This window comes from Pteronotus mesoamericanus, unplaced genomic scaffold, assembly GCF_021234165.1.
Source record: "Pteronotus mesoamericanus isolate MK-2021 breed Mesoamerican mustached bat unplaced genomic scaffold, CSHL_Meso_final contig_221, whole genome shotgun sequence".
In the NCBI taxonomy this organism is placed as follows: Eukaryota; Metazoa; Chordata; class Mammalia; order Chiroptera; family Mormoopidae; genus Pteronotus; species Pteronotus mesoamericanus.
The window spans coordinates 20,451,157-20,478,274 of record NW_026555092.1 but is presented as its reverse complement, the minus strand read 5'-3'; the positions used below and the strand labels follow the sequence as shown (position 1 = coordinate 20,478,274).

At 40.6% G+C, this 27,118-nt stretch overlaps 1 protein-coding gene across 4 annotated transcripts in view; it reads left to right on the top strand.

The window, feature by feature from the left end:
* The first annotated feature begins 10,072 nt into the window (after positions 1-10,072).
* EFCAB14 (EF-hand calcium binding domain 14) overlaps positions 10,073-27,118 on the top strand; it is a 38,123-nt gene continuing 21,077 nt past the window's right edge. For all 4 annotated transcript variants that reach the window (XM_054572182.1, XM_054572181.1, XM_054572180.1 and 1 more), the window contains exons 1-3: positions 10,073-11,203; positions 12,673-12,821; positions 18,253-18,398. In XM_054572182.1, coding sequence (XP_054428157.1) covers positions 11,022-11,203; positions 12,673-12,821; positions 18,253-18,398 — 477 coding nt within the window. In that variant the 5' untranslated portion in view covers positions 10,073-11,021. The remainder of the gene's footprint in view (positions 11,204-12,672; positions 12,822-18,252; positions 18,399-27,118) is intronic.

Below are 27,118 nucleotides of genomic sequence, written 5' to 3'. Positions count from 1 at the left end.
CAAAGACAAACAGAATCCTAAAGCAAGCAAGGGAGAAGGAGGTAGTAACATATAAGGGAGCTCTGATATAGCTAGCAGCTGACTTCTCAACAGAAACACTGCAAGCCAGAAGGGAATGACAAGGAATATTCCAAGTCATGAAAAGCAAAGGCCTGCAACCAAGACTGCTCTACCCAGCAAGGCTCTCAATTCAAATGGAAGGTGAAATAAGGAGTTTCCCAGACAAAAGAAGGTTAAAAGAATACACCTCCACCAAACCAGCACTGCAAAATATGCTAAAGGGACTGCTTTAAGATGAAGAAAAAGTTTCTATGAATTCCTAGTTTCTTTCAGAGTTGCCAATACTTGATATTACCAGTATCTTTAATACTTATCAATCTGATTGTGACAATAATGTTATTTTAATTGTTCCTTTATTATTTGTTGAAACTAAACCTGTTTTTGTATATTTCTTGCCTATTTTTATTTTTTAAAAAAATTTTAAATGACTTTTTGTTATTCTTTATCCATTTTTTGATTAAATGTTTTAGAACTCTTTCCCTTAAAAAAAAAACCAAAAAAACCCCTATTAACCATATTTTAAATGTGTTGCAAGTACTTTCCTATTCTATTACTTGTCCTTTAACTTTTTTATATGTATATTACTATATAGTCTTAAATGTCTAATATAGTCATATTGTCAATATTTACTTTATAACTTCTGGGTTTGAATATTTTACTTCAGGTCATGAAAAATATTAGTTCTATTTTCTTCAAAAACTCCTTAGATTCTACATATTGATTTTTAACTCACCTGAATATTTCTTGTATAATGTGTGAAATAGGGCTCTATACTTGTTTTATTTCAAGTAATAGTGGTCTATGCACCTTATTTGTTGAATAAGCTTAATTTTACCCATTGATTTGAAATATCAACTTAATTATATATTGTTAGACAGACATATACATTTGTCTATAGAATGCTCACTATATTTCATTGATCTAATTGATTATGTCTGTGCTGGTGTCATGTTGGTTTAACTGCTGAGACTTCATAATGGTTTTAAATTTTTTAAATAATTTATAATTAACTTTGACATTTAAAAAATAAATAAAATCAATTTGCATTTAAGAAAGAAAGAAAGAGAAAGAGAGAAAGAAAGAAAGAAAAGAAGGAAGGGAAGGAGAGATGGAACTCCTACCTTTTGCAACAACATGCATGGAACTGGAGAATATTAAGCTAAGTGAAATAAGCCAGTTGATGAAAGACAAATACCATATGATCTCACCTATAAGTGGACCCTATTCAACAAAATAAACTAACAAACAAAATAAATGACAGGCATGGAAACATGGAGCAGACTGAAAGTGACCAGAGGGGATGGGGAAAGAGGACAATGGCGGAAAGAAGGGGAAAGTACTAGACAAAGAACATGTATGAATGACCCATGGACATGGACAACAGAGTGGGAATTGACTGTTGGGGCAGGGGGTGGGGGTGGGATGGGTGGAAGGGGGTAAAGGGGTAAAAATTGAGACAAGTGTAATAGAATAAACATGATTTATAAATTTAAAAAAATAAAAACATAAAAAAGAATCAAAGAAATAACAAATACAAATTTCAAGATGGTATTTGCTGGGGATGGAAAAAGAATAGATAGTTAAAAGTAATTTTTCTTGGCATTACTTCTTGGGTTGAGTTGTAAGATTGTGCATTTGAGAGAGAGAGGAAGAGGAAGGAGGGGAGAAGGAAGAGAGGGAGGGAGGGAGGGAGGGAGAGAAGAAGGAAGGGAGAAGAAGAGAGAGAGGAAAAAATGTTTGTGCAAGGACTGATGATGACAGTGTCATGAGCCAAGATTACAAATTATCCAATTTTGTGCAACTGGTGTTAATTAAGAAGAGGAGGAAGAAGAAAAGACACCTAAGCAACCCAGGGGAGATCAGGAAAGGCTTTCCACAATCAGGTACACCTAAGCTGAGCATTGAAGAGCACCTAGGATTTATCCAGGTAAAAGAGGCATAAAAGGGCTTTTTAGAAAAAGTTCACATTCAAAGACAAAAGGCCAGAAAGTTTGAGCATACAGGTTGCTAAGGATAACTGCTGAGCATAAAGGGAACTAGGTCACTATGAGAAACAAGACTAAGGAAATATGCAGGTCCTGAGCCACATTCAGCAGTCTCTACCATAGGGGTGGGGTAGGGACTAGGAAAGTTACTAGGGAAGGGCTCCTCATTTCTCATTCTGTCTGAACAGCGAGACTCCATCAAAGGAAATACTACCTCAGGGGTCCGAACAAAAGTGGAACAAGATGTACTGTCCAAAACCATCTTTTATCAGAATCCCAAGTTCTCAGATTCAAGATATAGAAAGAGTGCTCTGGTAGCACTGTGGGGATGAAATGGAGTTTAGCGACGGATGAGTCCTGAAGACCAAGGAGGAGCCGAGAGGGATCAAGAGGTCATCCTCTCTAGCTAGATCAGGGCTGATAGTCTCCTGATCTTCATTTTCCCTGTCCTTGGGTTCCTGAAGCCTGGAGTGTCAAAGTCTTCATCTCCAGGGGTTTGTCTGCCAGAAATTCCAAACGAGTCTTCCTGTTTTGGCCTGAACCCTGAGGAGAAATGAATTGGTGAGGCCTCTGTCCATGGTGCTGCTTTGTATGTCCCTCCCTCCACCTCTTGAAGACACACCAGCACTCTCATTTCAGCTCTCACGACTGGCCCAGAATCAACAAGCCCAGCATCACTCCACACATGAAAATGCACAAGTGGGGATTTTACTGGGTGTTGGGTTTTGTGAAAGTTCCATTGTTGAGGGCTTAAATTTTGTTTCCTTTCTTTAAAGAATATTGAAGTTTGTTTTATTTGGGCAGGCAATTACGTTACTTGTGGTTCAGTGTTATCCTTTTTTAAGCTTTATAAAGGTAGCTTTAGGGTAGCCTTTGCTGTAAGGCTATGTTAGCCCTACTACTATGACCCTTTTGAGGTCTCTACTGAATATCTCAGGTATTAAACAAGTGCTCCCCACCTAAGCCAGCTGGAACATGAATGTGTCCCAGCAAGGTCTAAACTCTGAAAACTATAGCTCCTTGGTAGTTATTACTTGTCCACATTCATGGAATTTCACTCTGTGCATACACAATTTTGTATTTATTTTCTTTTATAAATTTTTATTTATTGATTTGAGTGAGACAGATCAACTTGTTGTTCCACCTATTTATGCACTCATTGATTGCTTCTTGCATGTTCCCTGACTGGAGATCAAACCCTCAACCTTGGCACATTGGGATGATGCTACCAACAAACTGAGCTACCCAGCCAAGGCTACAACTTAGTATTTGGACAAAGACTCAAGGGAGATCCTTATACAGATTTCTGGAGCTGTTTTCTGAGTAGCTCCTGCCTCTCTGGTACTCTTCCTTACAAATTCTGTGTGGCAGCCTTTTCAAATTTCAATATTCCTCTCCTCAACACAAAAATACCTGTTCTCTACTTCAATTTCCTCTCTCTGTCATTCCATAAACTGTCTTCAGGCCTAAACCCAGGAGGATCATCAGGTTCACCTTATCTTCCTTCTCTCAAGAATCATAGTCCTGTGTTAACTGTTGTCCAATACCTGAATAGTTGTGTCCATCTTTCTAGTTATTTATGCAGGAGGAAAAGTCCAGTACAAATCGATTGTGTTCAGAAGGTAAAATTCCTCTCCCTTGAGTTTTTATTCAAACGTCACTTCAGATGTTGCAATCACTCAAACAATACTCTGTCTCCTTTTCTGCTTTATTTTTCTCCTTAGTACTCACCATCCAACATTATTTATCCATATTATTTATGAATTGTTTCCCTTCATTAGAATATAAGCTCTGTGCAAGCAGGGATTTAGTGTATTTTGTTCCCTGTTATAGCTCTAGCACAAATATTAGGGCTTGGATTACATTACGTGCCCAATAAACATATGATGGATGGATGGATGGATGGATGGATGGATGGATGGATGGATGGATGGATGGATGGATGGAAACTTACCTTCTTTCAAAAACTTTCCCAACTCTTTCTGCATCTTGTATCATAGTGCTGATTACATCTTTATTATGTGTCTGTTTCTCTCTCCCTCACACACACTCACACATGCACATGCACACACACACCAGAAACTCTTAAATAGCAGAAATATGGGAATATGATTTGTCTGTATGTGCGTCCTCACTTCCCAAGACAGCGCTGGACATAGGAGACCTCATCTGTATGAATGGAAATTGTTGCCATCTAAGACATGCAGTTGTCCAAGACACCAACAGAGGGCAGCACAAGTTCACATATGTCTTTATTGCTGCCCTAGCTCGTTTTCTCAGCAAAGTAGGGTCTGGTATCAGATGGAGCTGAAGGTACTCAAAGCCAGTTTCCTCAGAAAGAACTTAGGAGGGCCCTGGCAGCTTCCTCTATTTCTGCTCAACACCCAAGGTCTTGCTGACTTAGTATCACCCACCTTTTACCCACAAACACCCAGCCTTAATGGAGGAAGCAGACACACAAACACATGCACAGAGAGCCCTTTTTCAGTTAGAAGAGACTTCCTTTCATGATTCCCTCAACCATCTCTCCCAGCCTGTGCTGTTTAAGTTGCTGGCTCAAATAAGAAGTGTTTCCTGGTCAACGTACCTACCCAATGCACTTACCAGTTTCCTTAATGCCCTCTAAGGCCCACCATTTAAATGTAATCCTTACCACAAGCACTGCCAGGGGGGAAGCATTGTCAGTTCCAATTGATAGAAGAGGAAATAGGCTCAGAGAGGAAAAGGAACTTGTCTAAGGTAACACAGCTAGTGGGAGGAAAGACTGAGACTCGAACCCAAATGTGCTGGTCTCAGGATTCCTTCCAGTTGCATCCCAGTCTCCAGCTCAAGCCCCAGGAGAAGAGGGAAGGTGTGCTGTAGGCCAGGATTCAGGTTCTTTTCTCCCAGGATCATTGCTCTCATCCTAAAATAAACCCTGTCACTCCAAACTTGCTTCCATATTTCTTCCAGTATAAACCTATTCTGTTGTCCTAACTGGTGTGACTCAGTGGGTTGGGCGTTGTCCCACAGACTAAAGGTTGCTGGTTTGATTCCCCATTGAGGTACATGCCTGGGTTGCAGGCCAGGTCCCCGGGTGGGGGCCTATGAGAGGTAATGTTTCTCTGACACATCGATGGTTCTCTCCTCTCTTTTTCCCTCCCTTCCCCTCTTTCTAAAAATAAATAAATAAAACCTTTTAAACTTATTCTGTGGCATTTACTCCCAGGAACCATTGCCTGCTTGCTGGGAACTCTTGCAGTGCAGAGGCTGGATATTATTGGTGTGTTCCACGACCTTACCTACATGGGGGCTCTCTCAGGGCAGGAGAATTGGGTGAGTGGATGAATGAATAGATGGGTGGATGAATGGATGGATGGATGGATGGATGGATGGATGGATGGATGGATGGATGGTGTTGCCAAGATGAAGAACAATGCCTGGAAACTCTACTCTTTCTAATAAGATAATTCAGCAAACAGTCCCCAAGGTCTCCCTAGCACTGAGCTCTGTCCTGAGTGCTAATAAGTGGGGAAACAAGCTACTACTACACAGCTAAGGCACAAAAACTTGCAGCAACTCAGAGGAAGCTGTCCCTGGAGAATCCCAGTGAGACGGCCCTCAACCCTGCCCACAATAATGTTGGGAACCAGTTGCTACTTCCGGCTGCCTGGATCCCACTGAGAAAGAAACCATTGTTTAGCTTGGAACTTGGCCCTTTCCTACTACCCAATCCTTTCCCTTCCCATTGTCCTTGTCTTCTCATTAGGGTACAGGATGCAGCTGTCAGCACAACAGCAAAAAAAAAAATGGGGAAGGGGCCAGGGAAGCAGATCAAGCCATCCCAGGAGAAGGAAGACGCTTCCGCTGCAGGCAAAGGCCCAAACAGTGGTCACAATGTCAGCATGGCGCGGGGCACTGGGTGCAGAACTTGAGCTTCAGAGGCAGACAAATCCCAGTTCAAGCCTCAGCATCTGCCACTGATGCCCTCTGTGTTCCTAGGCAAGACTCTTGCAATCCCTGAGCAATTTCCTTCTCAGTTACAGCAGGGATGAAATGCTTGCCTAATGAAGATTAGCTTATTGCTATGAGGGTTAACACCAAAATGCCTGAGATACCTAAGTACTTTTAAATGTTCATTTCTGTTCTCCCCCCACCCCTCACCTTTAACCATAGTAAAATGCCAGGAAAAATGATTGCAAAGAGTTCTTGGAGTACATGAAGAAGAATTTTCTTTTTAAAAAGATTTTATTTATTTATTTTTAGACAGAGGAGGAGGGAGGAAGACAGGGAGAGAAATATCATTGTGTAGTTGTCTCTCATGTGCCCCCTGCTGGGGACCCAGGCATGTGCCCTGACTGGGAATCAACCAGTGACTTTTGGTTCGCAGGCCAGCACTAATCCACTGAGCCATACCAGCCAGGGCAAAAGAAGAATTTTCTATTAGGTAAATAAAGATACATCATCAAAATCGCATTTAATAAATCTGTAATAAATCACATTTAATAATTAATCACATTAATGGAACAGCTTACATTTATCACACACTTACTATGAGTCAGGCACATTACTTCTTCACAGATGCTCTGTGACTAGGTGTTATCAGGCCCAGCTTCATGGGTGCATGGCCAGTGCAGTTGCACAGAGCCCCGCACTCAGAAGGATGCCCCACAATTGGGGTTTAATGTTCTGTGGTTGCCGTCTTGAAATTCTTAATAATTTTATTTTTGAATTTGTGTTTTGTAAATGAAGTCCAGTGGAATACTGGAACATGCACTGGAGACCTGGAGTCTCAGCTCACACGTAGTCCTACCTCCCACCACCTCCTCACCATCCCTTCCCCAAAATGGGTTCTAGCTGCCTGTTGCCCTGACCTTCTTCTGTCCCAGGCAGGGGCCTAGGTGCAGGGAGGGTTGACCCAGGGGTTCATGCCAAGTCAGAGGCAGGGTCCTATGTCCCTGTGATTAGTCCCATGCTCAAAGGAGCACAACATTCAATAGTGAGTAGTGAACAGTATGACAGGTTGAGCAAGAAATAACAAAAGAAAGGGGAAAAAATCCTGCTTTTTACCAAAGGGCCTTGCATTTTCATTTGCATTGGGACCCACAAATCATGTAGCTAGTCCTGGGTACTATAAGGAGCCATGGAATTGATTTCTAACTATGACCCTGAACAGGTTTGCCCTCACTGTGTGCCTCAGTTGTCTTTGGAGTCTTCCAAGGTAGCACAGGGTCTCAAGATTTAGCTTTGCCACTTACACAGGATGGGATTTTTGTGCACAGAGGAGCCAGCTTTGCCCATTTTCCCCACAGAGCTGCTAGGAGGATTCTGCAGGTATCACCCACCCTGCAAGTCACTTCGTGGCATATAAACCATTATCATGCCACTTCCTCCCCCAAAAAAGCACGGAGCAGAAGGCTGGGCAAGGAATGTTCTTATCCCCGTTTTAAAAACAGGAAAGTTAAAGCACTAGAACTGCAAAGTGACGTACCCAAGCTCACACTGCATATCAGGCAAGCAGGGCTCCAGACACAAGGTCCTATAATGAACATCCATCCCCAAATGAAAAGATGGATAGCAACCTTGGGGAGCCCTGCTATAGGAGAGCATGGGGCTTTTCAGTGCAGGAACCCTCACTCTGAGAAGGGTTGGTTTAATCTCTGGTCTTTAGGGTTCCCTCAGGTCTGGGTGAGGAGACCAGAGAGGCGCCAAGGGTTTCTGAAAGAAAAGAAACACCTGGCCAGCAGCTTTCAAAGGCTGACTCATCACCCGATGGAATGTTTACCTAGCACAGGAGGGATGTTATCTATAGATCCATAAACAAACAGGTGTTCCCTATAGATCCATAGACCAACAAGCAGACAGAGGGATCAAACAAGAGATCCAGCAGAAGCATCCCCTTAGTTGTCCACTTCTCCAGTCTCCCCACCCATAACCAGCTCACTGGCAAATCCAGAGGGAGGTATCCACCCGCAGAGAGGCAGGGTCTGGCTGACCAGAAGCCTTCATAGTTGGGTGATACATTTGCGGCCTTACCTCTCTTCTATGAGTTCCTCAGCCCGTGGTTCCCCTGTTGTGGCCAATAAGAGGAATTAATTTAAACATTAATTCAACTTTTATTCAATGTTGATTAAGTTAAATATATTAAACTGTCATACATAGCTAGTGGCTACTTGGCTCTTGTATTGGGCTGCATGGCTCTAGAAACAAAAGAAAACAATAAAAGCAATAACTGCATCATAATTTGAGGCTTCAGAAGCACTTTCATGGGCATCTTCTCATTTGTCTGTCCCCAGTTTTCAGAAAAAAACTGGAGCTCAGAGAATTTAAATGGCTTCTATGCTAACAAATATAGTAAGTATTAGAAGCATGATTTAATCCCAGATCTCTTTATTCCAAAACTCTATAAATATAACTCTGCCCACTTATGTAAGCATTACATATTTATCAAATCGTTGTTATTAGGTGCCTGCCTCTGGGCTAGACACAGAAAGACAAACAAGAGACAGGTCCTGGCTTTGGGTGTGTCTCCCTGAACAAAGACAGTACAATTGCCACAGTAAGAATGACAGTGTAATTGCCCCATACAAATTAAGTGACTTTCTTCCCTGTAGCTCAAAACACTTTGCTTTAAACACCATCTACATCTGATTACTCTCACATTTATATTTCAGGTCCCAACCTCTGCCCAAATCTCCAAATGGATAGAACAAACAGCCATCTGAATATTAAATTGGCTTCTCAAGCTTGCCCCACACCTGCTCTTCACCATCTCAGTAGCTGGCAATTCCCTTCTCCCAGTCATTCCACCCCAGAACTCTGGAGTCCTCCATTACTCCTCTTTCTTTCACACCATTCATCTAATCCATCAGTAAATAGTGTTAGCTCTACCTCCAAAAGCATCCAGAATGCTCACCATCTCCATTACTGCCACCCTCGTCTATCATCATCTCTAGCTGGACTGGTTTCCTGGTTTGCTTTGTCCCCCTCTTTTCTTCCTATTATCTTTCCCACATGGTAGCCAGAGTGATCTTTTTAAAATTTAAGCCTAAGTATGCCTCCTCTCAATTTAAAGCACGAACGGTTTCCAGAAGTCCTCACCATCATCCATAAGGTCCCTCACGATCTGGCCCCTGATGATTGCCTGACCTCATTTCCGACGTCTCTCCTCTTTGCTCTTCAGGTCCAGCCACACCAGGTCTTCCAGGTCACTCCTTCCTGGGGACCATTGCACAGCTCACTCCCTCTCTGCCTCCCAGACTCTAACCAAATGACCCCTTATCACAGAGGCACTCCCCATCCCCTTATGTTTCAATGTTTTCAAAACACTTATCACTTCCTGAGAATAAACATAGGTGTCTGTGGCTGCTCTCCTCCCGCTAGAATGTAAGCTTAGGCTTGGCAGATAAAAAACAGGACATCCAGTTAAATGTGAATAAACTAATTTTTCAGTATGAAGATATCCCAGAAGCTGCATGGGTTATAGTGGTACTTCTACTAAAAAACTATTTGCTTTATTGGGTGTCCTGTATTTATTTTTATTTGCTAAATCTGGTGTCCCTACCCACGAAGGCAGGAACAAGTAGTTATTTTGCTCATTGCTGTATCTTCAACGCTAGAACTGCTGCTGGCACGTAGTAAACTCTCACGTATTTATGGAATGAATGACTGTTCAACCGGGTCATGAATCTGCAACATGCCTAAACTTTTAATAAACAGCCTACAAGTCAGAGGGGGTGGAGCCTCTAAGCTGGGTAAACTCAGTTCACAACTAAGGGCCCAGGCGGCTGACGAACGTTCCAAGCAGGTAGAGCAGCTGGGTGCCCCGCTTGCTCCCAAGCCGGCCCCTCGGAAAACAAAACTCCTCCCAGCTCAGGCGAGCAGCACGCCCCACTGCAGGAAAAACCTCCTCAACCCGCAAGAGAGACCCACCCTCCCCAAGGCCCCGGGCCCTTTAATGCCCCGCCTACCGCTACCACAAGCTCCCCCGGGTGTGACGTCACCAGGAGGCAGGCCAATGGAAACGCGGCTTACTGGCAGGCGGCGCCTGGCGGTTGCTGCCAAAGAGGAAGTGAGCTGGGGCAGTAGCGATGGCCCGGGGCTGGAACCCGGGGCCGCCTCCGCCGCTACTAACGCAGCTGGAGCAGCCGCGGCCGCAGCCGGAGAGGGGGCTGGTGTCGCGGCCGGAGTGGAGTAGGCGCGTGTGAGTTGCCGAGAGTCGCCGGTGCCAGAACACCTCAAACTCTGGGCAGGAGTTCTTCAGGTGGGCTTAGCCGCTCTCGCCACTCCTCACGGGCCCCCACCTCCCAGGCCTAGACAACAGGGCTGGGGTCTCCCCAGGCGCTGGACTGGCTCCTCTCAGGCCGAGCCCTCCGCGCCGGTCTTGGATTTTCTGCAAATTCAGGACGGAAGCCAGAGGACAGTGAGCACCCCCGACCCGGGCATTTTCTTGTCGCCCAGGCTGTGTCCTGGTTGTTAACAACTGGGTGCCCCTCCTGCTGCCACTTTTCCAGCTAGAGAAGCACTAGCTCGTTCCCACTGTCTTGTTCTGCGCCCCTTCCTCTCCTCTTATTCAAGAACAAGTTTCTTCTCCCTCTCCATTGTGAATCCTGTCTCGGAAGTCTAAAATACTTATCGTTATCAGGGCTGAGAATCACTCGTTCTTGACTGGCTTTTTATCCCTCTTAGGAGACAAAAGTCCCCTTAACACGCTTGTAGCTGACACTTCACGCAAAGGACCTTATTCTTTTGGATCACCAGCTCGGTGGCCTTATCTGTGTGACATCCGCCACCAATCTGAGTTCCGGTTTCCCCTTGGGCTCCACTCTCCAGCTTCGAGTGGATCTGGTCAGTCCCACCCCTGGGTGGGAGTGATCAGGGGGCTCTAGCCCAGGATCCTCCACCCTGGAAGGCAGCTCCAAGGTAGCAAGAGAATTGGGCGTCGGGTACGAACCTGGCAGCTCAGGAGTGGGTGGTCCACTCACCCCGCACAAGAAGATGAAAAAGCGCAAAGAACTCAATGCACTAATTGGCTTGTCTGGGGACGGCCGGAGAAAGAAGCCCAAGAAAGGCTCAGGCCACCGACTGCTTCGCACTGAGCCTCCAGACTCCGAATCTGAGTCCAGCTCCGAGGAGGAAGAGGAATTCGGTGTCATAGGAAATCGGTCTCACTTTGTCAAGTGAGTGATGGAATGGTGAGGGTTGGGATGGGAAAAGACATCTTGCACCACCAATGAGGCAAATGGAAGAGAAGGAGAAGGGAGTTCTTCTGAACAAAAAAAAAAGGTATAGTGCTTGGAAGGAAAAGAGGGAGAAAAGTTAGGGAGAAGATGAGCTCAGGTTCTGAATGAAAGATAAGTTAAAAATATATCTCGATATGCACCAAAAAGAAAAAAAAAAAAAGAACTCTGAATCTAGGGTAGAAGTGTGGACTTGGGGAATATGCCAACAACCCAGAGAGACCAAGTTGGGAGTAGCAAAGAAGCTAAAAATACGAACACAGGAACAGAGAAGCTTTTAGAACTAGCTTTTTTTTTTATTGTAGGAGAGACAAGGACCTTAAGAATGCAAATTATTTATTTTTTGCATCTTGAATAGTTTGAATCTTGGTGATGAGAGTATGGTGAGGGACATACTGTAGAAGGTATGACCCTTGAGAGTAATTGAGCATGGAGGACAAAAAGATGAGGTGGCTTTTTTCCAAACCACTTTTAGATGGTTCAGCCACTAGAAAAATACAGTAGTGATCATTGAGGATATTGGGAATTAAGATCCAGGGTTGGGAACGGGCTGAAGGAAACCTTGAAGGTGCCTTGCACCCTCTCAGGGAGAACATTAAAATAAAAGAGTATTTTGCTGAGGATGTGGAAGCAAGGGGTAGGCAGCAGGTTGGGGTACTAAAAGAGATTGAATCCTTTGTTTGAGATTTGTTTGTTTGCTTGTCCTTCCATTTTGTTAAAGGAGGGATTTGGCTTCTAATGAGTTTTGCCCGGTTAGGTAGTTCAGGACAAATCCTGTGTTTGAGTTTTGGAGATCTAATGAAATGAAATAGCCCCACTGGAACAGTTGCCCTGTCGGGTTAGTTTAGATGTTGAGTGTTGGTTGAAGTTGGGTGTGAAACCTAACCCCTTTCTATGCTTCCTTTCTTCTGAGTCAGTAAGCTAGAGTTCCTATTTCTTTCATTCCATTCACAGTAAAACTTGCTCAAAAGTTACTTCAATAAACTGAAGCAGGGTCCCCTGGAACAAGCACGTATTTGACAGAGACAGACAGGTAATTTCTGTGCAGCAATGTCATTGCAGAGAAGCTCTGGTCTTCACACTTTCCTAACCTGAGACTATTTCCAAAGACCTGAATTGATGGTGATGGCAGTGAGCTGTAGTTCCCACAGGTGCTTCCTGTGGCCTATAGGAAGTCCCTCTGTTTCATGTGAAGTTTGAAACTTTTGTACTAAATACATGAACTATTCATTGGTCATATTTGGTTATCTTCAACCTGCTGTTCAGATTTAAATGTGTTACCCTGTACTTCTGGTAAATCAACTGGTTATTCATTTAAAAAGACAATTGCATAGTAACACACATATGCTGTTAATAATAAAGCTCATAATCACTTTTGTACTCCTGGTTGAATTTGTTCTTGTGATCAGGGGAGACTATTTACGATGCTGCAAGATCTGTTATCCCCTCTGTGCTTTTGTCATCCTTGCCGCCTGTGTCGTGGCCTGCGTTGGCTTGGTGTGGATGCAAGTTGCTCTCAAGGAGGATCTCGATGCCCTCAAGGAAAAATTTAGAACAAGTAAGTGGTCACATATTTCAGAACATAATCTTGGATTCTTTTCCAGGATCTAGGACTAAGTAGACTGTACTGAATTAAGAGTTTTGCCCACTGGTGAATATACATTTTTTCAGCATTATTAATACTCTTTCTTAGCTGTCAGCTTGAATACAGTAATAGTCATCTGTTTTAAACACAAACAAAAAGCAATGTTTATGCACCATCAGGACAAATAGTATCTGAAAAATGGCATTGTAGTCAACACTTAGGGTAGTCAACACAGAAGGGAAGCACTAAGGTCCAGGAGTCTAGAACCTTCATTAACCTCCACCTGTTGCCACTTTATACTTCCCCAAATACAAAGTGGCAGTAGTAACACTGGACTATTTCCTTTTTCCTCACAGGGCCATCTGAGAAGGAATATGGGAATCTGTCAAAAAAAAAAATTTCCTTCTTAAAAACTGTATAGGAACATAGGAATAGGCAGTAATAATAATAATTATAGCCAGCATTTATGAAGTGCTTACTGTATGCCAAGTCACAGCAATAATTGTCTTATAAGTGAATTTTAAAGTTTAAACTTTAAAGAGTTTTATATATTCTAAATTATAAAGTTGTATTTTGCACAATCCAAAGTACTTTTTCTAAAAGATATTTTTGCGTCATAGTTTCTACCAGGTTTAACCTAAATATCTTCCTTTAGCAACACTGAGATCCTTGGTTCTAGATTTCAAGGGTTAATTTTCTAAGCTAAGGAACCAGTTCCAAGCTGATCACAAATACCCTAACCTTAGCAACATTAGCACACCAGGAAACTGACCATCAGGCTTTCTCAGGGTCATAAACAAAGCTGTCCCCAGAACTGAAGTTAGAATTGTTTTCTTCCCACCTTATGCCTTGGGAGATCACAACATCCTAGCTTTCCTTCACTCCAGCTTCTCTTTGCTGCCTGCAGTTATTCATGTTCTGAACCTGATCTAGGGACAGCTAGTCCTTAGTGTGTTGATGACATTTCTAGTGATGTTGCTTGGGGAGAAAAATGTTAGAATATTAACTTTGGTTTTCTTCTGAGTTTCTGATTCAGGGAATGGACTTGGTAAGTCATAATTCTCTACCAGAATCATCCTGACCTATATGTTTTATCAACTGGTAGAATCAATATAGCGTAAGAAGGAATGAGATATATATTCTAGTTATTGTCCCTCCTTAATGGTTGTCCTTAGCAGTGTTGCAAGATGTTTCTAAGGCCGGTGTTTTCTTTGTAAGTAGTAATCATAACTTGGAAATGAGGTTCTCAGAAACAATGTTTAAATGTAAATAACCACAGAAGACACCTGCCTGTGCCATCATTTCTCCTTCATTGGGCTTCTCAGATTAGGCTAGAGCTTGTTTTGATGACATACAGCAACTACTTATTTATGCATTTCAAAACATTGCTCAATTCTACCTCTCGGATTCCTTCCTCTGACTCCTGTGTGTTTATAGGACACCTGTGTAGTGTATACCTTAGATTTTCAGCGAATTTCTTTGTCTAGAAATGGTATATTTTAAGTGCATACATGTGGTAGACCTGGCAATTAATGAGTCAACAAACATTTATTGAGTGCTTATTAGTACCTCTTCCTAGAAAGACCATATTCAAGAGATTCTAGGAATTGTACCTTGGACTGTGAAACCTGCATTTTCCTGAGACCCATCAGCCACCTAAAATGAAGCAGATTTAGAATTGTCAGTTCAGCTGACTTTGTTGATTTTGGTTTGCTACAATAGAAATGCCACCACCTGTAATGCCTAAAGCAGTACTTCCTGAGGAATTGGGGGTGGGGCATGGGGCATATGGTCAGTCCATGGGCTGAACAGTTGTGGACCACTTGCCCAAGAGTTTTTTGTGAAAACCATTACCTTGACTAAATGAGGTCAGTCTTGTAAAGCTTAAATAATCTTTCTTTGAATTACGCTTCTGCTTTAAATATATTTCAACAAGTTAATTTTCACTTCTTGTTTTTCAGGAGGACAGTGGAAGTCACTAACTCAAATAAGACCATCTGCTGATCTGGCTTTAATACTTTTTTGAAAAATTCAGAGCCCATTGTTCTTTATTTCAATAAATTTTCCAAGACACTTGTGAGGAAAGGAGGTAGGGTTGCTGAAATAGCTGAAATAGAAAGCAAAAGCAGATAGGCTTCTATTTTTTCCCTGTGTTCAAGGAGTAACTTGATCCTTAAGCTAAAAGTACTGGCTGGCATTAAAACTCTTAGCTCAGTATTCTTTTCCAGAACCAAGCACTTCAAAAGACCTCCACAGCTATTCTAAGGAAGATTCTATTCCTAACCCTCCCTCTTTTTCACTCAACTATGAAACAGTGATGGAGTGATAGAAAAGTTGAAAAAGAAGGAAAGTGTTAATGAATTAACCATCTCCTTTATAGTCATACAAGCTGAGTAACAGTGTGGTCATGTAGTACAGAGCTTAAAAATGGTCTTGTACTAATGAAGATATTAGGATGTAAGTTTTTGATAGCTGGATTATGCTAGAAAGAGCAATGGTCCTAGGAGCAAAAGGTTTGACTATTGAAGGCTGGCTTGCTCATTACTAGCTGTAAAACTTGAACAAGTCACTTATTCTTTCTGAGCTTTCACTTTGGGCATTCCTCCGTCACAGTATCTATCACACCATATAGTAATGCTGTAACAATGCCTTGCTCCCTGCTAAATTGAGAGCTTCAGGGTCTTTTTATGAACTAGTGCTGAGTGCAAGCTGGGCACATGGTAGGGACTCAATAACAAGTTTAACAGTTACATAAAATTTTATTGCAAACTATAAAGACTTATAAAATATTGCTGTTGGCTTTATGTGTTCTGTCTGATGGATGTATGCAGAAGTATCCATTTCCTGATCTTGAAGATCAAGAAAAGAGCTAAGTTTGAGTATTAATATACTAAATGTTAAATGAGGTGCTTTCCATGGTGAAAGAACACAAATAAGTAATTATAAGTTGTTTGCTACATTTCCTCTCATTTATATAGTTGGAGTCCCTTGTCTTGACTTGTCTCTCCTAAGATAGTGAATATGATCCCTTCTTGGCTCATACAATCCTCAGGAACCAGAGTGTTTTCAGGGATTGTCAACTTTATAAGTTTATTAGTTAATAAACGTAACCCAAGTTATTTATGTGTTTGTCCTCCTCTTCCACTTCTTCCTTCTGCTTAATGTGTATACACTGCAGGAAAGAGAGAGACTTCCTGCCCCCCACCCCCTCACATACACCCACACTGTTGGGATGCTTGACCACCTGAGAATGGCAGAAGTGTGTGGGATGAGTTACTTTGCAACCTGATTGAAAATGTAAAAGAAATTCACTGAAATGCTAAGTGCTGCATGAATTTAGAATGGTAAAATGTTCTTACTGTGTGAGATGGATATAGTTCTACAAACCAGGTGTAAATCAAATGTTACATTAAAGTACTTAGGGAAGCCCTGGCCAGTTGGCTCAGTTGGTTGGAGCATTGTCCTGTGCACCAAAAGGTTGCGGCTCGATCCCTAGTCAGGTTGGGTTCCCTGGTCAGTGTGCGGGAGGCAGCCAATCACTGTTTCTCTTTGACATCAATATTTCTCTCTCCCCCTCCTCCCCTTTCTCTCTCTCTAAAATCAATAAACATATCCTCAGTGAGGGGTTTTTTTTTTTAAGTACTTAGGGAAGTCTGTTTATAAGGAAATTCTTTGGTGTGTAGTTCTGAAAGATGAATAAAAATACCTAATTTCTTTTAATAATTGTGAATTTTCAGATAGTGGGCTCTGTTGTATGGATACCACCATAGCACCTGCCCACTACTCTCCCCAATTTCTCCCTCCTTAATGGCTGTCTTTTATGATTTTTAGTTTAGTGAGTTTTCTTTGTTTAACTTAATAGGCAAATATTACCTCCATTTTATATCCTACAATTATTTCACTGGACAAGCATTTGAGTTCTGTATACCTGGCACTGTGGTGGGCCCTGGGAATGCATAACAAATAAGATTTGTTCCATGTCCTCTTGCAGCTCTGTTTCAGTCTGGTGGAGGACAAAGACAAATATATAGTTACAACACAGTATGTTGAGTGCTTCGTAGAGTTAGGAGTGGTAAAGAGGTAGCAGTGGCCCAAGGTAGAGGACAGTTATTTGTGCTGAATCTTGAAATGATTTAACTAGGCTAGGGTGGCAGAAATGAAGAAGGGGTAAGCTAAGGGCATCTAGACAGAAAGGTAGGGTCGTTGAGGTGTAAAGATGTTGATGTGCCAGGAAAATCTGCTTGACTAGAAAGTAGATTGAAGAGGTACGTAAAGTGATGGGAAACGTGGTTAAGAGGTAAGCAAAGGTCAAAGTTACTCGGTTCAATAATACTGAGTGCCTACAATGTGCCAGGTATGTTCTAAGTGCTGACCATGGAGAAATGAACAAAAAAGTCTTGGCACTTACGTTTTAGTAAATGGTCTTGCATCTGTCCTGTATGCCAGTTTTTGGTTTTAAAGACAGCTTATAATAACTTATCTAGCACTCCATGCTTTAAAAAAAAAAAAAAAAGGTATAGGTTTTATTCTGGAGGGCCAGCCATTATCAGTATTTTCAATGAAAAGGGAAATTAGTCTTTAATGTAAGATGAAAAAGCACTCTTTCAGGCTCTGCCTTCAGGTTGTCAAATCTCTAAACCATACAGGAGATATTTTTTCCCAAAGGAAAGGCCAAACATCACCCTCTGGTTCACCTAACATGTTTCTTTATCTTCTCTTACTTTGAGCTTTTGGGTTGATTTAAGAAAACACTCTGCTGTTTATGAGAAATATTTAAAATCTTAGTCCTCATAACAGTACTTGAAAGGTGGTAAGAATCCACCATGCATTTTACTAATCTGTGATAGAGAAGAGTAGTCTAGTGAACTTAGAGATATAACTTACAATGTCACCTGGAGCATTAACGGAGTAAGATTCATAAGTATTCATTGGCTAATCAAAATAGCTCCTTTATTGTCCTGGTCAGTGCTTAACATTTATCACTCACCATATGCCATTCTTTCACTTCTGAAAATCCTGTAAAGTATATTTTATCTCTGTATTACAGATGAGGAAACTGAGCTCAAAAAAGTTGAGTAATTTTCTCAAGATCACAGTAAGTTACGGAGTTGAGATTCATGTCCAACTCTTATTGCTGATATTCATCATTATCATTTTTAACCATCTGACTTTTAAAAGTTGTATTGCCAGTAGTGAAATAGTCCCAGTTAAAAGGGAGTTTAGTGTTAAAGATACACATTTACATAAAGAAAAGAACATGTAGTTGATAGATATAAATTTAGTCATTATCCTCCCAGAGTTAACTTTTGTGAATCTGCTTTTCTGCTGGATGATCATTTTTTTCTCCTTGAAGCCATGAGGGAATTTTATAGCTATTTATGATTGTTCTTATTTTTGCTTTTAGTGGAATCTAATCAGAAAAGTTCATTCCAAGAAATTCCCAAACTTAATGAAGAACTGCTCAGCAAACAAAAACAACTTGAGAAGATTGAATCCGGAGAGCTGGGCTTGAACAGAGTCTGGATAAACATCACGGAAATGAACAAGCAGGTAGCAAAAGTGTGATTTTTATTTCTGTGCAAGCTATGAATATTTAGTTTTGTTCATTTGGACTGAATTTGTAGGTATAGAGAACTTCAAATTGTTTTACTTTTTGCAATGGTTTTTACATATTGTGATCCCAGCACATTAAATTCAGATAAAATAGGTAATAGTTATGCATTTAGCAAATAATTAAAATGTTAAACTTTTTTTCAAAGGATAGTTTTACAAAGTAGAGCAATTTAGAGGGAGTTGGAAATTCCTGAGTTAGCTCTTCTAAGGAGCAGTGTAGGTATCAAATTTAAAAAAAAAAAAATACCATCTAACTCCCAATTAAAAAAATGATAGCCTTTTTGTATTAGGTAATGAGAGGTTATTTTGTTTAATAGAGTTAAAACTTACACAGTTTTGAGGTATAATGCTATACACTGTACTATAAAACCAATCTGGAAACCACCCACAGCTAATGATAGGATTCTATCATAGCATAGAAGAAGGTGGCAGAGTTCATTAAATACCTTGGCCAGGCAAGCAAGCCTAGGGGAAAAACTTTTCCAATCCTTAAAAGGATTTTGATCAAGCATCTCGCATGTATATAAGTTGTCACTGGGTAATAACTATAGCCCCTACCCTCAGTTTTTGCAGTTTAATTAGGAAGGCTATGCATTGAAAAGAAAACTCCAGTACCAAATGAATGGTACATCTGCAAAGTACTTAAAAATAGATAGGCCATTCTTGTTAGGGCTAAGAGGATATTCTTTTCTTTAGAATGAAGTCACAAAGTTCAGAATCAGCCAGGGGCAGGGAGCACTGTACTAGGATAAAGACCTTACACATATTTCTGAAGCTACCCCCACCTATTAGCAGTAGTGCAGGAGTGGGGCAACTCATCACTTAAAACCAGAGACCTATGGCCTGGGGCCGTGGCTTTAAAACCTTTGCCTAGAACCTTTTACATCATTCTCCAATAAACACATACATACATATGCATAACTGAAATAACTTTCTGAAAACATAAGTTTATCCTTAATATTATGATGCCTTATGATATTTTATTTTCTGTTCAGTTCTTTAATTTTTAAAAAAGATTTTTTTATTTTGAGAGAGAGAGAGAGAGAGGGGAAGGGAAGGAGGCAGAGATGGAGAGAAGTATCAGTGTATGGTTGCCTCTCATGTACCCTGTACTGGGGACCTGGCCTGCAACCCAGGCATGTATCCTGATTGGGAATTGAACCGGTGACTCCTCGATTCACAGGCTGGCACTCAGTTCACTGAGCCACACCGGCCAGGGCTATATCTAGTTTTTGTATTTTTTTTTTTTTGTCTCCTTTCTCTTTTTTCTTTTTTGTATATTTTATTGACTATGATACTACAGTTCCATTTTTTTTCTCCCCTTTATTCCTTCTGCCCTGCACCCCGCCTCCCTCCAGCACTCCCCTGCTTAGTTCATGTCCATGGGCCGCACATGTAAGTTCTTTGGCTTCTCCATTTCCTATACTGTCCTCACCACCCCCCTGTCTATTTTGTACCTACTATTCATGCTTCTTATTCCCTGTACTTTTCCCCTCATTCTCCCCCTCCCCACTGACAACCCTCCATGTGATCTCCATTTCTGCGATTCTGTTTCTGTTCTAGTTGTTTGCTTAGGTTGTTTCATTTTCGTTTTTAGGTTCAGTTGTTGATAGTTGTGAGTTTGTTGTCATTTTACTCTTCATAGTTTTGATCTTTTTCTTAGATAAGTCCCTTTAACATTTCATATAATAAGGGCTTGGTGATGATGAACTCCTTTAACTTGACTATCTGGGAAGCACTTTTTCTGTCCTTCCATTCTAAACGATAGCTTTGCTAGATAAGAGTAATCTTGGATGTAGATCCTTGCCTTTCAGGACTTTGAATACTTCTTCCCAGCCCCTTCTTGCCTGCAAGGTTTCTTTTGAGAAATCAGCTGACAGTCTTATGGGCACTCCTTTGTAGGTAACTGTCTCCTTTTTTCTTGCTGCTTTTAAGATCCTCTCCTTATCTTTAACCTTGGGTAACTTAATTATGATGTGCCTTGGTGTGTGCTTCCTTGGGTCCAATTTCTTTGGGACTCTCCGAGCTTCCTGGATCTCCTGGAAGTCTATTTCCCTGGCCAGACTGGGGAAGTTCTCCTTCATTATTTTTTCAGGTAAGTTTTCAACTTCTCGCTCTTCCTCTTCTCCTTCTGGCACCCGTAGGATTCGGATGTTGGAACATTTAAAGTTGTCCCGGGGGTTCCTAAGCCTCTCCTCACCTTTTTGAATTCTTGTTTCTTCACTCTGTTCCAGCTGGATGTTTATCTCTTCCTTCTGCTTCAAATTGTTGATTTGAGTCCCAGTTTCCTTCCCTTTACTGTTGGCTTACTGTACATTTTTCATTATTTCCCTTTGCATAGCCTTCACTTTTTCCTCCATTTTACGACCATACTCAACCATTTCTACGAGCATCCTGATTACCGGTGCTGTGAACTGTGCATCTGATAGGTTGGCTGTCTCTTCATTGCTTAGTTCTGTTTTTGGAGCTTTGATCTGTTCTTTCATCTGGGCCATACTTCTTTGTCTCGGCACTCCTGTTATGTTGGAAGGGGCGGAGCCGTAGGTATTCACCAGGGCGGGGCAACCCAGGTGGCTGGGTTGTGATGCTGTAGGTGGGGGAGCGGTCTGAGAGGGAACAATGCTGCTTGCCTGGCTCTCGGCCAGCTTTCAGTGGCTCGTTCCGCTACCCACAAGCAAATCTGGCTCTCTTAATGCTGATTCCCGAGTGGGTGGGTCTGTGTACGTTACAGGACCCTGTGGGTCTCCAACGAACTCTCCTGTGAGGCTGGGAGTTTCCCCTGCTGCCGCATGCCCCACAGGTTTTTACAGCCAGGGGTTTTGAGGGTTTCTTTTCCCATCCCGGAACCCTGGGTTGCCCAGTCTGTCTGGTTCCACAGTAGTTCCTTCTGGTTTATCCACACACAAATGTGGGACTGTCTGGTCTGCCAAATGCTGCATTGCCCACCCTGTCCACCTTGCTGTACATCTCCCACCTGACCGCTTGTCTCTGTCCCTTGTAGCAATCTGGATGAATGTTTCTTTAACTCTTTGGGTTGTCCGACTCCCATACTGTTCAATTTTCTGGCAGTTCTGATTGGTTCTTTTTGTTTTTAAATTTGTTGTCCTTTCGATTGTGTAAGGAGGTAAAGTGTATCTACCTACACCTCCATCTTGGCTGGGAGTGTCTTTTATATTCAGTTCTATTTCATTTTTTAAAATTACTTGTAATTTTAAATAAATAATTGATGAGCTGCAGTATTTACTCATTACCATTTATTTTTGGACTCTTGGTATTTAGGGAAAAGCAAGTATTCACGTATTTTTTTTGCAAAAAGAATAGGATAAACCCCAGCCTTGTATTCACAGAGCAAATAAGAAGTTTGGCTAGAAATTACATCAAGTGAAAATTGACCACAGTGAAGCACTGAGAGATAATTAGCATCTCTTACTGGGGCAAATGGGACATTCCATTTAGAGAGTCATGGAATTTACAGTTCATAGAGAGAATGAAATCCTCAAGGGGGACGAGCAGGCAGTGTCAGCTATTTCTCATCTCCTTGTTAATCAGCATATGATAAGAGTCAAAGGGGAAATTTGAACTTACTGTTTGACGACATGTGGGTTTTCAAATCTTTACTACATATTTTGGTGTCTCAGTTGTATTTAATTTGGAATGTAGAAACAAAATCATTTCATTCCTGTTCTGGCTGTTACTTTTAATGCAAAAAAAAACCTGGGAAAGAAGATATACAGGAAAGTTTGCTTCATTCCTACGGCTTCATATATAAAACTAGGAGAGATTGAACTGAAACCCTTTCCATTTTAGCTTCAGTAGAGCTTCAGAGATGAGGAGGCTGACTGATGAAACCAGCCTGAGGCAGAGAAATTCTCTGCTGGCATGGGCGCAGAAGGATTAGTGCTGGTAACATAGAGCTTTATGATGGTTCAAAGGGAGCTCATCCTTCTCTAAGTGATTTTCTAAAATTGATACACATTCCTGATGGAGAGACATTTGTCCTTAATCAAAATGGGTATTAAAACAAAAATTAATATAACCACATTTCTATATCTAAGGGTAGCTCTGTCAGTTAAGAAGCTTTTAGTGGCAGAAATTTTTTAAAGCAATTCAAAGTGGCTTAAACAGCAAAACAAAAAATTTGTTAAATCATTTAACAAGGACTATCCATATCACAATATGAGCTGAAGTTAATGCAGCCTGAAAAAAGACAAAAACCTTTAATTTAAAATAAGTTAAAATCAATTTTTGCATTGAAAAATCTTTAATGTTAAAATCTCATTTAGTTTTCTGTTTTATTTATGAAACCTCTGATTTCATGCCCATGCCTATTTTCCACCAATTAGGGAGTCTCTTCTCCCTTCTTTGAATACTGCTAATTCAACAAATATTTAAATGAGCTGCTTTTGTAGATTCTCATGCTCAAGGATCTTACAGTCAAATGGAGAAGAAAGAAAAGTAAATAGTTGTAAAACAGCCTAATAAGCAATTAGAAGCCAGTCTGTTTGAACAGAGTGAGTGCATTTTTTAGGTATGCATCTAACCCAGACTGGCTGGGATCAAGCAAGGCTTCTCAGATATCTTGAGCTGAGTGTTGAGGGGCAAATAGGAGTTGGCCATATGAATTCTGCAGAAAGAGAAAGGGTGTCCTCATTAATGCACTTGATTCACATCATTTGCAGATTCCGTATTTGCAAATTCACCTACTAGCTAAAATTTACTTGTAATCCCCAAAATTAATACTTGTGGTGCTTTCTCACAGGCATACAGTGATGAAAAATTTGAGTCACCCCATAGGAACATTTCTAGTTGTGATCAAACAAGGCCACACTCTTCCTTGTTTCAGCTTATACTATAAACAAGTTTCCTTTTCATGATATATTTAGTGCCATGGTCTTTGCAATTTTGTGCTTTTTTTTTTTTTTGGTAATTCCACTGCTTAAAGTGTACACCTAGCATAGTGTTGATGATTTAGTATTGCTAAGTGCAAGAAAGTGGTGGAGTACTTTACAGTGAAAATACATGTGTTAAATAAGCTTCATTCAGGCACAAATTCAACAATATACATTAAATAAGATACCTTTAAAAGAAGCACACATAAAATAAAGTTATGTATTATATTGATCAGTTGACAAAAATGTTGTGACCAGAGGGCTCTCGGGACCTTAACTCTGTACTTCCCTTAGGAGCAATGGTTCAATAATCACTAATTCAGTGTTTGCTGTGAAATTCTAGTACAGTGATTTTCAACCTTTTTCATCTCATGGCACACACAAACTAATTACTAAAATTCTGCAACACACCAAAAAATATATTTTTTACTGATCTGACAAAAAATTAAGTGTATTTTTATTATTTACACCAGATGGCTATTGTCATTTATTTATTTGACACCGAAGGAAAAAGAGGTCAGTGCCCCTGACTAAATAGTCAGGTATTGCATGTTTTAAAAATTGTGGCATACCAGTTGAATATCACTGTTCTAGAACATAACGACTGTGAATAATGAGAATTAACTATATGTGTAAAAATACAGATAAATGAAAAATACAGTATGTTCAGGGATTTTTTTGTAGTTTATTATAGCATAGTTTAGTGGTAAGAGGCCAGAAGTAAGGCTATGTCAGCAAGAGTCAAGGACCTTGAGTGTGTCATCTTCTCCAGTAGGCTCTATATCTTTTCTTTTTTTTGGCACTTGGTCCAGGTACCTTATGGTGTGATACTCACAGTAGTCCCCACTTATCCAAGGGGAGTACTTTCCAAGGCCTCCAGTGGATGCCTAAAAGCAGGTATAATGCGATGTCTTCTATATACTATGTCTTTTTTATACATGCATGTAGCTATGATAAAATTTCATTTATAAATTAGGCATAGTAAGAGACTTAGAACTAACAATAAAATAGAAAAATTATAACAGTATACTGTAATAAAAGTTATGTGACTGTCGTCTCTCTCTCTCCAGTAATTTTCATATTTTCAGTCCAAATCTATTCCTGAGTCTGCATAACCATCTCTTACTTGCAGGAAGTGTCTGGGTGTCAGTCGTATCAAGGAACACATTGCTGAAGTCTTTGTATAGGCTCAGTGCTTTCTGGTGCATCATGGTGCCATCAGTCAGAACAAGTTTTCTGTTCATGTCTTCTATCCACAAGTTTAATGCCATTTATAACTAAGCACTTATCATGTACTGTGGCCATAGCTTTTTCACTTTGAGGTACAACAGCAAAACTAGCACAAATTTCTTTTTCCTTCACCATTTCACAGATGGAAGATTCGTTCTTACTGTAGATCTTAGCAACCTCAGCATGTGATTTATTTTTTTCTTTCTTTATTAAGTGGAGAACATTCACCTTTTCACTTAAAGAAAGCACTTGATAACTTCTCTTTGGCATACCCAAATTGCCAGCATCACTACACTTGAGATTTGGGGCCATTATTAAGTAAAATAAAGATTGCTTGAACACAAGCAACCTTTGTGATACTGTGGCAGTCATCCAATAACCAGGACAGCTATGAAATGACTAATGGGCGGGTAGTGTGTACATTGTGGATTCCCTGGACAAAAGGATGATTCACATCCTGGTGGGATGGATTGGAATAGCAGTAGATTTTATTACACTACTCAGAAGGGTACAAAATTTAAAACTTATTTCTGGAATTTTTCATTTAATATTTTTTGACCACAGTTGACCACAGGCAACTAAAACCACAGAAAGTGAAATAGTGTAATAGGAGACTACTATATTTGTGAATGCATCTAATTACACTACAAGGTTGTACACTGTACTTCATGCTTTAAGCATGATGATAATGATGGCAATTAAGATGATAACTGCCATTCATTAAATGCCTTCTTTGTGCAGACCCCTTTTGGTGACACTACGTATGAAATCTATGAAATCTCCTTTTTTGCTCCTGTAGACCTATGAAATAGGAGGTAGCATCTCCACTTTAGTGATAAAACTGAGATTCAAAGAGGTTAAGTAGTTTGCCCAAGGTAACACAGCTATGTAACAGTGCTAATGTTAAAATATTCAAGTCCTAGGGGCCTGTTTTTCTCCCAGTTTTTCTTTCTGCCATCCATCTTTATATCCTCTATGAAATGTAGTAGGTGCTCAGTAGACAAAGTTGAAAGGATGTGATGTCAGGTTCCTACTAGAGCTCATAACCATTCAGCAAGTTGTCTATTTTTAGTAACTTTTTTGCTTACTATTTAAAGAATACCTAATTTTAACCCAAAAGCTTTTAAAAAAAAGCATTTCAGATTTCGTAGTATAAAATGGTCTGCAGTAGCTATTTTTAATTTTGCTAATGAAAAGTCATATAATATGCATAAAAGTCAAGACTCATCTTTTGGCTGGAATTTGGGATTTTTTTCTTAATGGTTTCTACTTAATTTAACTTTTTAGACTCTGAGTTATAGTGTGTGACTTTCAGAGGTAAGCTCTATATTGCCTAAATCTGATCTGACATTCTAGAATGTGTCTATCAGAGACCAGAGCAGTCCCAGAGATAATGGGAAAGTGCCCCTTGTCTCTCCATTCTAGTTACACATGTAGTTTTGCTGTAGTTTTCCATAGATTTTTGGCATTATTCCACTCTTACGAAAGGAATGCTGAGATACGGCATCCAGCCTATGCAGTTTGTGGGAACATAGCTGACTCCTAGTGACCAGTGTGTGTAAGTCTTATAAGTGATGTTCGGTAATTGAAGGGTTAATGGTCAGATCTCCAGAGCATACTTTCAGTGAGGCAGCTGATACCCAGGCCTAGAGAGTTAGGGGTGTGGGGAGAAGTGAAATGGTACCTTACTTTATCTTGCCGGTGTTGGCTTTAAGCTTTTCCTCTAGTTTAGGGGGATATGGTAGCTGCCAGTGAGCTCCACTGGTCATTTGTAAGGCATCACTGCTCTTTAGAAAGTTAATAAAAAAAATTACACAAATAAATAACTGGTTGTCACTTTGAAAATTGTCATGCAGTAAAAGTTTTCTTTGGGCTATTCATGCTGTTACCTCCTACCTATTACCAAATACCACATTCACTGTTCTAACCTATAAAGAATACCTGATTTATTTTTATATATACAACTCTTACTTATCCATCAGAGTCTAATTTGAGTCCTACTTCAGTGAGGCCTGTGCAATTCAGCATGCACTGATATTCTTTCCTCAAAACTTTATTGAGTACTACATTTAGCACATAATTGTTTCTTTAATGTTACCTAACTACCTCTCTACCCCTCTACCCTCCCTCCTCCATCTCCCCCTCTTCCTCTCCCTCTCCCACTCACATTATGTGCTCCTGCCCCCAGTCTTCTTTCTATTCTTCAGATATGCCAAGCTCTTCCCTGCACTGGGGCCTTTAACCCAACAATTCCCTCTGCCCTCAAATGTACTTCATTCAATTTTTGTCTGATTAATTCCTTCTTATTATTTAGATCTGTTTAAATGTAATCTCTTTATAAAGGCTTTCTCTCACCATCCAATCTAAAGTAGCTACCCAGCTACTCATCAACTCATCAACTGCCTTATTTTAATTTTCTTCTAACATCCCACTAGCTGATATTATATAAAACTGTCTGTCTTCTTGCACTAAAACGTAATCTCCAAAAGATTACTGACACCTGTATTGTTCATCACTGGTATCAAATAGAACTCGATA